This window comes from Eulemur rufifrons, chromosome 14 (genome assembly GCF_041146395.1).
Source record: "Eulemur rufifrons isolate Redbay chromosome 14, OSU_ERuf_1, whole genome shotgun sequence".
Taxonomy (NCBI): Eukaryota; Metazoa; Chordata; class Mammalia; order Primates; family Lemuridae; genus Eulemur; species Eulemur rufifrons.
Window position 1 is genome coordinate 34,732,339 of NC_090996.1, and position 13,929 is coordinate 34,746,267.

Genomic DNA, 13,929 nt, shown 5'->3' on the forward strand with positions numbered 1-13,929 from the left:
GGCAAAATATACGATGGAGAATATTCTTCATATATATATGGCTCTAAAAAATCAATTTTAAAAAGATGCAAAACATACAAGAAAAAAGTCAAAGGACACAAAGTACCTCAAAAAAAAAACATGAATGGCCAATGAACATAGAAGATGTTTGCTTCAATTAGCATAAAAGTGAAAATTCACATGAGCCCATTTTTACTGCATCAAAACACTCAAGGGCAGGCAAGGCCACTGGGAAACTCAGATTCTTGGCACCACTGGTATACACCACGGCCTTCTTAAAATGTGCACACCCTCAGAACACATGCCACCCCCAGGATTCACCCCAAAAGAAATAACCAGTCAAGTGGGAAACACTCTGTGTAAAAGATGATATACAACAGCAAAACCTCAGTAACGCCCCAAATGTCTCAGCACAGGACAGCGGTTATTTAAATCCCAGTGAATCTACATCCACACTAGGAACATCCAAAAGCCGGCACGGCAGGAGAGCCACCCTCACCCTGCCCACCATCGCACCTGAGGGTTGCAAACCCACGCCCCACCCCAACCCCCACCCCCCAGGCCCAGTGCCTCCTAAACACCCATTTCCAACCGCACCCTTGAGGGTCCACTTTGCTGGGCGTCCAAGGTAGCTGTGGGAGGCAGTGACCAGGTGAAGACGCCCACCTTGGGTCTTGCTGTGGCCCCCGCAGGTGCTCCCGAGTCTCCCATTCCCACGCGTTCACAGTGCAATTCCACACGGAGCATTGCTTATGTCTGCAAATTCTTACCAAGGGTTTCCACCAGCCTGCTTCTCCAATAATAACCTCTTCTCTTCTTCGGAAAACTGTAAGTCCAGTTCAAAAGAATTAGTGTCCAAATCGTGGATGTACTGTTCTATGTTGCTGCCCGACCTCTGGGGCAGGCTCGCATCCGAAGTAGACAAGGAGTGGGAGGAAGACGACGATGACACCTGCATGCAGCCAAACTGGCTCAGGAGATTGTCGTACTGCAGAGAAGAAGGGAGAGTGAGAGAGCCCCTCAGCTCACCTCTGAGGACCAAAGACCCACACCCACTCCCCTCGTTGCTGCCCTCACACCTAGCGAGCTCACACGTGCCCAGGTGCGAGGCCCGGGTGCTGCTGGCAAGTGGGGGCAGCTCAGATTCTCTGGTTAAGTGGACATGTGGCCATTCAACCACGGCATGGCGGGATCCTGCCTGGTCCGAGTTCCTCTTCCAATGGGACGGGCTAAACCTCAGTCTTCACCTCCAGGAAGAGGGGACCCGGGGCCCCTCATTCCGTGTGGCATTGACAGCCCCTGTGCTGCCCCCTGGAGGTGGGGGATTGGGACGCATGCTCAGAAGAGAAGGGACCAGAGGATCCACCCTCCTCCCAGCAGAAGCCCAGCTGGGCTCAGGCCAGGATACAGGCCCTTAGCACCCAGGTGCCCTCCTGTTTTGGTCCCGGGGTCTTCCGAGTCTGTGGTGGGCACTACATATTTCGATTTGACTAACTGCATTCTGTTTTTTAAAAAATATTACTTTTAACGTCAGCAAAGATTGAGTTGAATATAGACAAAGTGCCTGTTATTCCAGAGAAAACTACAAACTAGTATTGACACAAAAAATGACGTAATCACAAATGTGCCAAACGGGCACAGCCTGTGCACTAACACACTCCTGGAGCTGCGGACAGGGCCAAAGAGCCCCCAGCACAGACCTGGGCAGGTGGGCACCTGGCCAGCTGGCCTCCCAGGCTGCATGCCCTACACCTGAACCCTGCTGAGGCCAGTGAGGGGTAGAAGAGAAGCTGCCACCAGCAACAGCTGTGATGAGTGCAGCACATCCTTCCACACCCCCCGTGCCTCCAGAAAGAGGGCACCGGCTGCCACTCACAGAGGTCACCCCCACCTGCAGTCCTCCCTCCGCAGCGTGCACCCACTCCTGCAGCCACACAGCACACCAGACAGCAGCCTCAGCACTGCCCTGCCGCTCCCAGTGGGGAGGGACTCCAGGACAGTCCCCGGCACACGCTCACTTCCTCCCTGAAGGCTCCAGGGCACGAGGCTGCCCCCGCACAGCATCTCAAAGTCTACAGAGCCTCCTGTGGGCACCCCACCAGGGGTAACGCATGCCTTTGGAGCCAGCAAGGTACTTATTAATGTTGTCCCCACTGCTGAAATGGGGAAACTGAGGCTCGGAAACTGGCCCAAGGTCACAGCCTGCTGGCCAACACTGAACCCACAGCCAGCCTTCGCGTCTCTGGCCATTCCTCCCTCGTGGGGGCTCCACTGTACTGCCCCCACAGAAAGCTCCAGATGCCCTGTCCTACTCTCCAGCCTCCCCACTCAGCAGCACCAACCAGGCACAGACTCGGGCCTCGGAAGGATGTGTGGACAAGGGGAACACGAGCTGGATGAGGTGCTCCCCAGCGGACAGGGAGGCAGTGCCCCACGCAACCCTTCCTCCAAGATGCACCAGCCTCGGGCCTGTTCACTAGTCTCCAAAAAGTGCTGAGTCCAGCGACAAATATCGCCATCGGCAATTGGCAGGAAATGACGCAAACTGGAGAAAATGAAGTGCCTGTTCTCCTTACACCCTGAATCAAGAGTGGATGACAGCTGCCAGCACCTCCCACCAGCAGAAGCCCCCTCCCTGCTGAAAAGGCAACCAACTCTTGGAGCTTCTCAGATGTAACTGTCCCCTTCCTGACCTGCTGTCCACGCCCCCTGCAGGGAGGGAGCGGCACAGGCTCCGTCTGTGTGCGCCACCCCTCCAGGCCAACATCTTTCCCAAGACTCGCTCACCACCCGAATACGGGTTTGGCACGGGGAGCTCTCTGCCTGGACACTCTCCAAGCCTTTCAAACCACACAGCTTTTGGAAGCTAAGGATGAGCCATCTAACAAAAAGCAAACACACTGAGCCCGACTTCACAGACGACAACCAGAGTTCCCAACAGGCACAGACACGGGGCCGAGGGGTACCCGCACCCCATGGGAAGAGAAGCTCTGGGTGCGGAGATCAGACACAAGTGGAGCCTACGTGGCTCCTTCAGTGCTCGGCTACCTCCCAGGAGCGACTAGCAACAGGGCCCGAAGCCCAAGGGCCAAACTGCTGCCTGCCAGTCCCAGGTGCGACTTCCGCGGCAACAGCAGGCCCAGCAGCTCCTGCCACTCTCGCTGGCATGAGCAGGAGCACCCAGGGCGGGCTCCTGGGGCTAAGTCCTCAGCAGCGTGCACTCACAGGGGCCACGGACAGCCCCAAGTGGGAGGTTGGCAGGTTGGCACAGACTGCTCTCCAGGCCCAGCTCCCTTCAAGTTTGGGCACAAAGGGCACTTGAGGACTGGGAAGGGAGAGTGTGCTGTGCAGGGAGCAGGAGACATAGGGAACCCTTGATCTCCAAGAAGCAATACCAGTAGTAATTTTAATTTAGCTTTGGATGACTTAGATAAAATCTAGAATTCTGCAGTCAACTGAAGTGGAGCTCCATACATGGTAAGTGGTTAGAATAAGCCACAGGGACCGAAGTCAAGCCAGAAGAACGGGTATCAACGACAATGGCAACTTCTACAATCACATTCCAATGCCAGGGGAGATGGAAGACGGTGAGAGCAGCTTAGAGGGAACGTGCCTGGAAGCAGTGAGGAGCCTGCCACTCAGGACGGCCTCTGTCCCTTCTGGGTATGGCTCACATTTGCCACAATGAAAAACTTTAGAGAACACAGTGCATTTAAGACCCTCTGTCTGCAACAAGTCTTGGGAGACAAGCAGCCTCAAAGCCAGCACCATCAGTGTCCCACGGACCCGGGGCGGTGCCGCCGGGGCTGTACGGCGCCTGCTCCTACACGCACCAAAGCGGACAGTGACTGGTGCCCACCTCCAACACCGTCTCACAGAAGTTCAGAAAGGCAGCACTCCAGGTTTCTGTCGAAAAGGTAAGCGGCATTCCGGACTGTCCCAGACACACAGTAACAAAGGCACCAGGCTCAAAGTCGCTGCCAGGGAGCCTCGCAGGGGCTCTGCAGGGAGCAAGTGCAGGTGCTGCTCCCCCTGGCTCCAGCTACACCCTCTGGGTGAAAACTCGTCAGACTAACCACAGCTGAGGAAATGAGAACGAGGAACTAGCCCACCCAGGGCACCTCACCAGCCACCACCTCATGGCAGCAAAATGTTCAACCACCAACAGGTCTACAAAATCAGCTCCGTCTTCCCCTCGCAGCCACTATCGTGCACAGGGTCCCGCCACAAGTGGGCGCAACATGCACAGGGGAGCCACGCTGGCAGAGCACGAGCAGAACTCATCTCTGCCTGGGCCACCCCACACCGAGCTGTCTCACGTTGCCGTAGCAGTCCTCGTCGTCCTCCGACATGGCTGGTAAGTAAGCCGTGAGCTTTGGCGGTGTCTGCTGGTGCAGGTTCTCCCACGTGATGGACTCAAAGAACGGATGAGCTTTAAGAGGTGTGTACCCTTCCATTTCTTCACAGCCCAACCGCTTTGTGGCATCTAAAACCTTGAACAACAGTTAAGACAACTCATTGTCAGGCTGAAAATGTAATTCTGACAAAGAAAGATTCTTTTCGAGTGATTTTTTTCAATTCTCTGTATCTCCTGGAAGGAGCAGCGACACCGTGGCCCAGCCCCTAGGCCCACCCACCCCACAGAGCACCAGGGATGACTGAGCCATGTTCCAAGGTCCTGTGGCAGCTCTCAAGACTCTGCCCCACTCCCAACCCTCCCACCTGCCACTGAAAATGAATCTCAACCTCAAACAGCATGAACAGCAGCAAATATCCTTGTAAAACACAGTCAGGACCTAAAGAAGGAACTGACAAATGACTCACTTCAACAACAAATAGAAGGAACAGCTGGTCCGGATGGCAAGCCCTCATAGGCCCTCACAGGCAAGGAGGGGAGGGCTGCAGAGCCATCTCCCCCAAGGCAGGGCCACGCCCTTTTGACCCTCAAGAGGACCAAGCCTCGGCCCCCATGACAGGGAAGGAGACAGGCAGGACAGGTGGCAGACAGGCACAACAGGCCACACGGGTGCCCAACCCTGGGACCACACTCGCAGGCAGGACTGACCCTGCTCCCCAAAATATCCAGGTAAGGAGGGAAGCACAGCAGTGCTGGGACACTTGTTTCTAGGACACAAGCTGACACACCTTCCCCAGGTTAATCTGTCTCTTTGCTGTATTACCTGGGTTGATCTTTAAAATTCTCGTGTAGCTTACTCTAAAGTTGACATTTACAAAAGTCACTGAAATAGGATTTACAGCATCTGCCACTGTAACAAATGCAGCTGCTCTAGCACAAGGAACTTAACATACTATGTTGACGAGTAACTGCAAAATGATACAGTAGTTTCCCTCTTATTTATATTTATTATTTTTATTTTATAATTCCTGATATAGTAGTTTCCTGTCAAGAATCAGACATTTGGAAATTGAGGGACTTATGACATGAGATACAAGATATGATTATCTATAATCATTATCAACCTAAAAACATTGTCTTAAACACAGGTGCCTCCAGGAAAGCCTCTGTGAGTACAAGTTCAGAGGGACCTAGGATGTGTTTACTGGATCATCTTACCAGGAGGAAATTCAAAATATTTACCAAAAGTTTTTCCACAAGGTCTCTTGCCTTAGGGAAGAATTTTTCTGGGAAGTCATATTCCAACTTAATGATCTTCTGAAATATAAGATATTCGTTTCTGTAAAATTAAAAAAAAAAACCAAAAAATCACTCCAGGCAGGCTCCTACAAACCTCCACGTGTGAGGCTGTGCTTTCCCCAGGACGGCACAGCACCTCCCCCGGTTGCCTGACACAGATGTAAACAAACCACGAGGCCACACACTCACGAGTGCCCATCAAAGTCCCTCTCCTAACTGGGCACAGCCTCTGTCAGGGAGGCACCACGATGGGCTCAGAGGCCCAGGACACGCCGTCTCCTTACCCGGCTCGGAACGGCGGGAGTCCTGCCACAAGCTGGTAGATTATGCATCCAAGAGCCCAGAGGTCTGAACTTTAAGATAGGGACAAAATAAAGAACAACAACATTTGTAAAAGCTAAGACACAGGCACAGTTCACCTTCCACCTGTCACCTCCAATGTCCTCTGCCCTTTAAGACCAGTTAGGTGAGAGGGCAGGGCCTGGCGGAGAGGGTCTACACATGGCAGCCATCAGTTGTTCAGCTGTCCCCGAAGCACTGCCACTTCCCACAGGGGTTACCAATGTCCACACACAGCCAGCTCAGGCAAAGGGCAGGGGATGGGAGGTTAAAGAAGGTGCTGGCACTGTTTCCAGTAAAATGACAGGGAGAGCTGACGGCAAGCACCCTCCTCCCAGTGCCCAGGAAGGTAGGGGGCAGGCCGGGCTGGGAGGGCTCACCCGAGTCAGGGGCAAGAAGGTGCCACTCACACAAAATGCAGGTTTCTCCCTCCCGACCAACTCAGTGCTGAGCCCAGAAGAGATGCAAACTCACACACCAAGGAGGCAAATGAGAACATCCCCAGATGGGTACAGAGCAGGGTGCGTCTCTCCCTTCTTGGATTCCGCTGTGAAACGCCCCACCCCTCCTTCATAAACACTTCAATTATCCATTTTAAAAGAAAAACACTACCGTTGTAAATTTAAGTTATTTCCAGAACACAGCTAGGTTTCCCAAGGGTCCCCAGCTGTTAGGGACCTGCAGGGCTGCTCCTCACCTGACACCCCACTCCCACCCTCAGGGCCAGGGTCAGCCCAAGGTCCCATCTACACTGTGATCTCCAAGTCCGGCCTCCACTCCTAGCTCCTCCCCCCATGCGCTGGGCGTGCGCAGGCCCCTGGGCTGCTGCATACAGTCAGCTTCTGGGAGAGGCCGCAGCCTGGCCTTCTGCAGGGTGAAATCGAAAGGTGTGGGTGAAAACCACCACTTTAAAAATGCAACGCAGAAATCTGGTCCACAACGTACACACACAGAGCGAAGGGCATTTAATAACTACAGCCGTGTGCCGCGTACCATTTCACATCCATGGCAGACCGTGTACATGATGGTGGTCCCATGAGACCGTATTTTTACTGCACCTTTTCTACAGTAACCAACGTTTAGATACACAAATACTTCACACTGTGTTACAGTTGCCTGCAGTGTGCGGTACAGTAACGTGCTGCACAGGTTTGTAGCCCGACAGCAACAGGCTGTACCACACAGGTACACACACAAGTGTGTGGCAGGCTGAGCCATCTAGGCTCGTGTAACGACACTCTGATGTTCTCACAACGATGAAATCGCCTAACGATGTGTTTCTCAGAACGTATCCCTATAGTTAAGCAATGCATGACTGTAGCTTCTACGTGTGGTTTCCCTTACTGTTTAGTCTAGTTAAAATGGGGAGCAACACAAGGAAACAGGCAGAAAAGCATCCACCTTTCAGTGTGGAAGCAGAGAGCTCGGCAGTGGGAACGGAGCTGCCTCAGTGCTTGACGGGATCATCTCTGGAGTATGGAATTCAAGCAGAAAGGCCTTTTTGGGTGGCCCAAAAACTACCAAATGTTTTATCACGAACATGTATTTTAGAATTTTTTTAATCCAATAAAAATAAAAGGGGAAAGCTGGGTGCAGAGGCTCACACCTGTAATCCTAGCACTCTGAGAGGCCGAGGTGGGAGGAGTGCTTGAGCTCCGGAGTTTGAGACCAGCCTGAGCAAGAGCAAGACTTCATCTCTACCAAAAATACAAAAAATTAGCCAGGCATGGTGGCATGCGCCTATAGTCCCAGCTACCTGGGAGGCTGAGGCAGGAGGATCACTTGAGCCCAGGAGTCGGAGGTTGCAGTGAACTACAGTGACACCACTGCACTCTAATCAGGCGACAGAGTGAGAGACTATCTCAACAACAAAGAAAACTGAGCATCCCTCCACACAACACCCCCTTCAAAAAAAAAAAAAAGACCAGCCTGAGCAACATAATGAGATCTCATCTCCACAAAAAATAAATAAACAAAAAAATTAGCCAGGCGTGGTGGTGTGTGCCTGTAGTCTCAGCTACTCAGGAGGCTGAGGCAAAAGAATCACTTGAGCCCAGGAGTTCAAGCTTGCAGTGAGGTACAATCATGCCACTGCACTCTAGCCTGGGTGACAGAATAAGACCTTATCTCTATTTTAAAAAAACAAATAAATAAATAACAAGTAATTAATAAAAGGGGAAGCCAGTATAATGTTTCTGGAAAGTAGTATGTACCAAGGATTTTTTTTAATGATCAGTTAGACCAAGCCATGACACTTCTTGAAACCCAACTGGGCCACGTACAGAGGCTCACACCTGTAATCCCAATTCTGGGAGGCCAAGGTGGGAGGATGGCTTGAGCCCCAGAGTTCGAGGCTGCAGTGAGCACCGTGATTATGCCACTGCACTCCATCCTGGGCTGATAGAGCAAGACCCTGTCTCTTAAAAAAAACCCAAACGGAGGAACTCGGCCCAGCAAGCACCCTTCCCTCCTACTGGGTGAACAACAGGACACCTCCCAAGGCAGAGTGCCCTTCTCCTGTGCCACCCAGGCAAGCTGGTATGTGCTGAATAAATGAGAAACACTTCCACAAACAGCAGCAAAGGAATAGTTCAGTGAACTACGATAAACTCATACAACAGAAAACCACATAGCTGTTAAAGATGTCTGCAAATAATTTCAATGACAAAGAACCATGAGGAGCAGGATTCAAACTGGCCATCCAGTCCGACTCCAACCGCATACAAATCACGTAAGCACACACAGAGTACACAGGAACAAAGGACTGGAAAGACATATCTGTGCACCAAATTATTTGTGATGCAAGTGGGTTCAGAAACTTATTTTCCAAGAAGCCTTTATAATGAATAGGTATGGATTTTAAAATCAGAAAAAAATTCTTAACTATTTTTTAATGAATATCACGTGATTAAAAAGTTTAAAAACATAAAAAGACACAGTGATGCCTCCCTCACAACCCTGCTCCGCTCCCAGAGGCAACAACCATAGTTATCTGTGCCCTGAACTTGCTCCTAGAGAATCTGACGTGCACATTCCCTGCTTTTCACACAGAGGGTGGGCGCCCAGGCATGTGTTAGTAGAGCCTGGAGATCTCTCCACAGCAATGCTAAAGGCTTTCTCCATCCTAAAAGTAACACCTTCATTCCAGAGAACTGCTCTCCAAACTGTGACACCCCAGATTCTGATGTCCCTCCCTCAGTCTCCCACCTGCCTCACGCCCACCCAACACAGGGCCCTTCACTTGTCCTGACCCAGCTGCCGGCTCCCTGACTCCTCCCCCCTGCTGCCCACTGCCTGTGCTGGCCCGTCTCCATTCTCCCCGCCCCAGACCCTCGCCAGCCTTACACCCCCCAGCACTGCCCATACCTCTAATTTTTGCTATCGGAGCCACCTCTAAGACCCAGCTGTACCTCTCGAAGACCCTCATGCCTGCCGGAAACTGCCTCCATCCTTCTCCTTCCACGTCCACTGCCCCCAGGGCCTCCCCTGCGCTCTGTAAAGCCTGCTCCACCACACACCCCTGCAGCCAGGCTCCCCAAGGACAGCCACACTTGCCCCACTGAATAGTTTTTACTAAATGAACAAGATCAAGTCTGAAACCAAAAACCATTAACCAACCCAAAAAGTATAAAATATAATAATAAAGTAGCATGCATATGTATCTAAAACGCTAAATTCTTTCAAAGTATGCCTAGCTATTTAAAGGCCAAACACAATCGCTCAAATATTAATTCCTCATGAAAAAACTTAGCAGCTATTTTAAAGAAAAGAGAAGTATGGATCAGATAAAAGCAGGTTACCTTTTACAGGCCGATTTCTCTGTGAGCAGCTCTGGAGAAACGTACTGTGCTGTTCCTACAAACGAGTTGGCCCTGGCTGAGAAGAGGGAGAGAGAAAAAAGGTCACGCTCTGACAGGCACTCGTTTGATAATCATGGCAGCCACACAGGCGGTGTCTGTGCATCAGGACATTATGGCTTAAGTGTGGGTAGCCTGGGGATCTTTTGCAGGGCAGTGCTGGTCGCCTGTAGCGGACTGACCACTCCCAGGAGCGAGGCTTGTCCAGGGTACCCCCGGGCTGGCTCAAAGGTGACCTGCTCGGCAACACCCGCCTCACCCCTACAACACTGTGCCCCTCTCCTCTCTGGCACTCCCATGACACACCACTGGAGAACCTGTTCGGCACACTTGTCTGCCATTCTGCCAGCAGCACCCCACCAGGGGACCTGAAGGCAAGGGGTCCTGTTTCACTCACTGCTGGCCCCGTGGTGCCCGAATGCACTCCCAGACACATGGCAGGCACACAGGAAACAGCTCCGGGCCAGGGACAGCCCTACTCTCAGTCACAAACAGCTGGAAAGTCAAGGGGCCACAGGAGAACGAGACTCAGGCCTCATCCAGGGACCCTCCTCCACATTCTGCCACTTCTAGTACTGGCCTGTGCTGCACAAGGTCACCAAGTTCACTTGCAGACGTAAGGTGGGTACCAAGACCCCTGGGATCCACTCATCACAGAGATGACACCCATCACCCAGTGGCCCTTAAGCACCGAGAGGACTTCTCAGCAGCCGTGGCCCGACAGACAGCACCGCAACCCCAGCCGGCCAGCTCCCACTGCTCAGGGGCTGGACGGGGCTCGGGCCACCACAGAGAACAGCCGCTGTCTGCACTTGTCCTGCCAGCAGGCAGGTTCTGAGCTGCCCCTGACCCGGCCCCTGGGGCCAGGCCAAGGGAGGCTCACAGATCCAGCTCTGTAAATGGTTCCTTCAGTAAATGACTTCCACATAAAGACTTCATGGCTGCATTTGTGTCCTGCCAGGACCCTGAGTAATACTGCCAAAAACACAGAGGAGATTTCTGGGAAAAAAACAAACAAACAAACAAAAACCAACCAAACCAAGAGCCAAAAACAAACAAAGCTATTTAACCACCCAACTAACCAAAGAAACGCAAATTAAAACATGATAGCCTATCAAATCAGCAAGAGAAAAAAGAATACAAATACAGTGTTGGCAAGAATTTGGGGAGCAGGTGCAACATTGCTGGTGGGGCTACATGATAGTGTAAGTTTGGGGGACAACTTTTTAATAAGCAACAAAAGTCATAAAGGAAGGACCTCCTGTCCCCAACACAGCAAATCCACTTCTAGCACCTGATCCTAAAGGATGGAACAGGGCCCGGCACGCCCCAGCTACTCGGGAGGCTGAAGTGGGAGGATCCTTGAGCCCAGGAGTTAAGGCTGTAGTGAGCTACAATGGTGTCACTGCACTCCAGCCTGGGTGACAGACTTAAAAAAGTCAAGGGCCGTAGCCACTGGTGGAGACAGGGATGTCACTGGATACTTTACTTACTTATTCAGTGTTTTCAATCTTTACTACAATTATGTTACTCTGGTGATTTCTACTTTTTTAAAATGTTAAGTTCTAAAAAATACGTTTTCATATGGAAGGACAGATATTATGCATAATTAAATAATTCACACTATCAAACAGTACACAGAGCTGCTGGTGTTTTTAAATAGCTACATGTGCCCCCCAGCTATTCTGCCCCACACTGCCCTCCCACCCACCTCACCTCCTGGCTCCTCGAGGTCCTCCGAGCCTGCCCTCCTTTCCTCAGTGTCCCCTGCCCTTGCTTCCTTTGCCTGCCTTCCCAAAGGTGGGACTCCAAGCCCCTGCGAATATGCAAAGTCACCCCCTTGAAAAAGGACCTCTCATTAGTTAACCTAGTGATAGGATGGAGTGTGGAGAAGATGATGTCCTGAGAATCATTTTCTAAATGCATTAAATACACAGGACTACAAAGGCAAGTGATTATAATGAAATTTAAGTGTCAAAATAGTAATAGATTTTATAGTAACACATGATTTGCTTTAATGCATTAAATAACAAGATTTAGCAAGTCTAATTACACAGCAATTCTGCAGTAGTGGTGAGTGTAACAGGTATGCCGCCACTACTGTAATGTGACAACTGTTACTAGGACATGAACATATCTGTGCTTTCTCCTGGCAACAGAGACATTTGTTGCCTACATTCATAATAGAAAGAAATGTTAAACTTTACCGGAAGGTCAGTGAAAATGAGTAATGTCCTCCTATCCAGCTTCATGGATGCCCTGACTTTCATCTGCGACACCCAGGTTAAGAGCCCCAGATAGTGTGTTAGAAAACCACAGAGAACCTAGTTACTGCCCTCTGGAAGCCCAGAGATTAGCCACAGACCCAACTTCTCCAGCTCCTGGAAACTCAGGCACAGAACTGACTGTTGGCTGCTGCTGCCTCTTCCACACCACCGATCCACTCGCGGTACCCACACAAGTCGGGGCAAAGGAGAAGGCTCTCAGGCTGGGTTGTCTCCACCCTCAAAGTGGTTCAAAGAAACTGTGCCACATCCTGGACTGCGGCCACTCTGGGTGCCACAGATCTGCCAGTCAGACTCAGAGAAGCCAGTGGGGGGGGGAGGACCTGAAGAAGTGACTCTCAGCTCAGAACACACCCACACTCTCTTCAAAGCCAAGGCTGCAGGCTGCCACCTTATCCACAGATCTACACCTGAAGCACAGAAAAAAAAGCACAAAATGCGACTACCCCTCGGACGAAAGACTAGCAAACCAAGTGCAGCAACATACAGAACGGATTAGGCACTACGATCAAGTGTGTGAGTGCAAGGTCAGTTCAACATACAAAAAAAATCAACGCACTACATCATATCATCAGAATAAAGAACCAAAAAAACCCCCATATGGTCATCTCAATAGAAGCAGAAAAAGCATTTGACAAAAATTCAACACCTCCTCATAATAAAAATATTTAATGAACTAGGCGTAGCTGGGAACACCCTGGGGTAGGTAAAGGGCACGTACAAAAACCCACGGCAGTCATCGTGCAATATGATGAACGGCTGAAAGCTTTCCCCCCAACACAGGAACAAGACAATGACACCCACCCTCGCCACACCTAGTTGACACTGTAATAGAGGTCTTAGCCAGAGCAATCAGGCAAGAAAAGGCATCCAGATTAGACAGAAAGAAATAGAACCAGTTCTAATCACAGATGACATGATCCCATATGTATTACAGAAAGTCCACTAAGAAACTATTGCAACTGATTAAAGAGTTCAGCGAGGGTACAGGACACAGCTTAGTATACAAAAATCAACTGTGTTTCTATACACTTGTCATGAACAATCTGAAAATAAAATTAAGAAAACAATTCTATTTACAATAGTATTCAAAAATAAAATACTTAGGAATAAATTTAACAAAAGTACAAAGCTTCCTGTATCCTAAAAACTACAACATTTTTTTTGTTTCTGTCTGAGTAGAGATCGTTCCATTGCATACATTTTTGAAGAAATTACAAAAGATCTAAATAAATGGAAAGACAGCTCATGGTGATGATCAGAAAACTTAACATTGGCTAAGATGGTGATACTCTCTAAACTGATCTCATCTGCAGACTCAATGCAGTCCCTACACCCCCAGCAGGCTTCCACTGAGAGCCACCTTTCCAAGGTTCGTCCCCATTGCAGCCTGCGTCACCTCCTTCCTCCTTATGGTTGAGTAATATTCCATCGTACAGGCAGACCATAATGCGCTTAACCATTCGTCTGCTGGTGACATGTGGGTTGTTTCCACATTTTGGCTACTGTGAATAATGCTATGAACATTCTAATACAAGTTTTTATTTGAATACATGTTTTCATTTCTTTCGGGTACATACCTAGGAGTGCAACTGCTGGGTCACATGGTAATTGTATTTCCTTCTGAGGAGCTGCCAGACTTTTCCAAAGTGGCTGTACCATTTGACATTCCCACCCACAGCGTAACGTGGATTCCAATTTCTCCACATCCTTGCTAACACCTGTTATTATCTGTCTAAAATTTTGATTACAGCCATCCAGTGGGTGTGAAATGGTATCTCACTGTGGTTTT

The 13,929-nt window shown here is 50.3% G+C and overlaps 1 protein-coding gene across 2 annotated transcripts in view; it reads right to left on the bottom strand.

The window, feature by feature from the left end:
- PDPK1 (3-phosphoinositide dependent protein kinase 1) overlaps window positions 1-13,929 on the bottom strand; it is a 63,839-nt gene that overhangs the window by 9,122 nt on the left and 40,788 nt on the right. For both annotated transcript variants that reach the window (XM_069487031.1, XM_069487032.1), the window contains exons 7-11: window positions 9,796-9,871; window positions 5,941-6,009; window positions 5,600-5,696; window positions 4,320-4,493; window positions 771-988 (exon numbers count right to left, since the gene is read on the bottom strand). In XM_069487031.1, coding sequence (XP_069343132.1) covers window positions 771-988; window positions 4,320-4,493; window positions 5,600-5,696; window positions 5,941-6,009; window positions 9,796-9,871 — 634 coding nt within the window. The remainder of the gene's footprint in view (window positions 1-770; window positions 989-4,319; window positions 4,494-5,599; window positions 5,697-5,940; window positions 6,010-9,795; window positions 9,872-13,929) is intronic.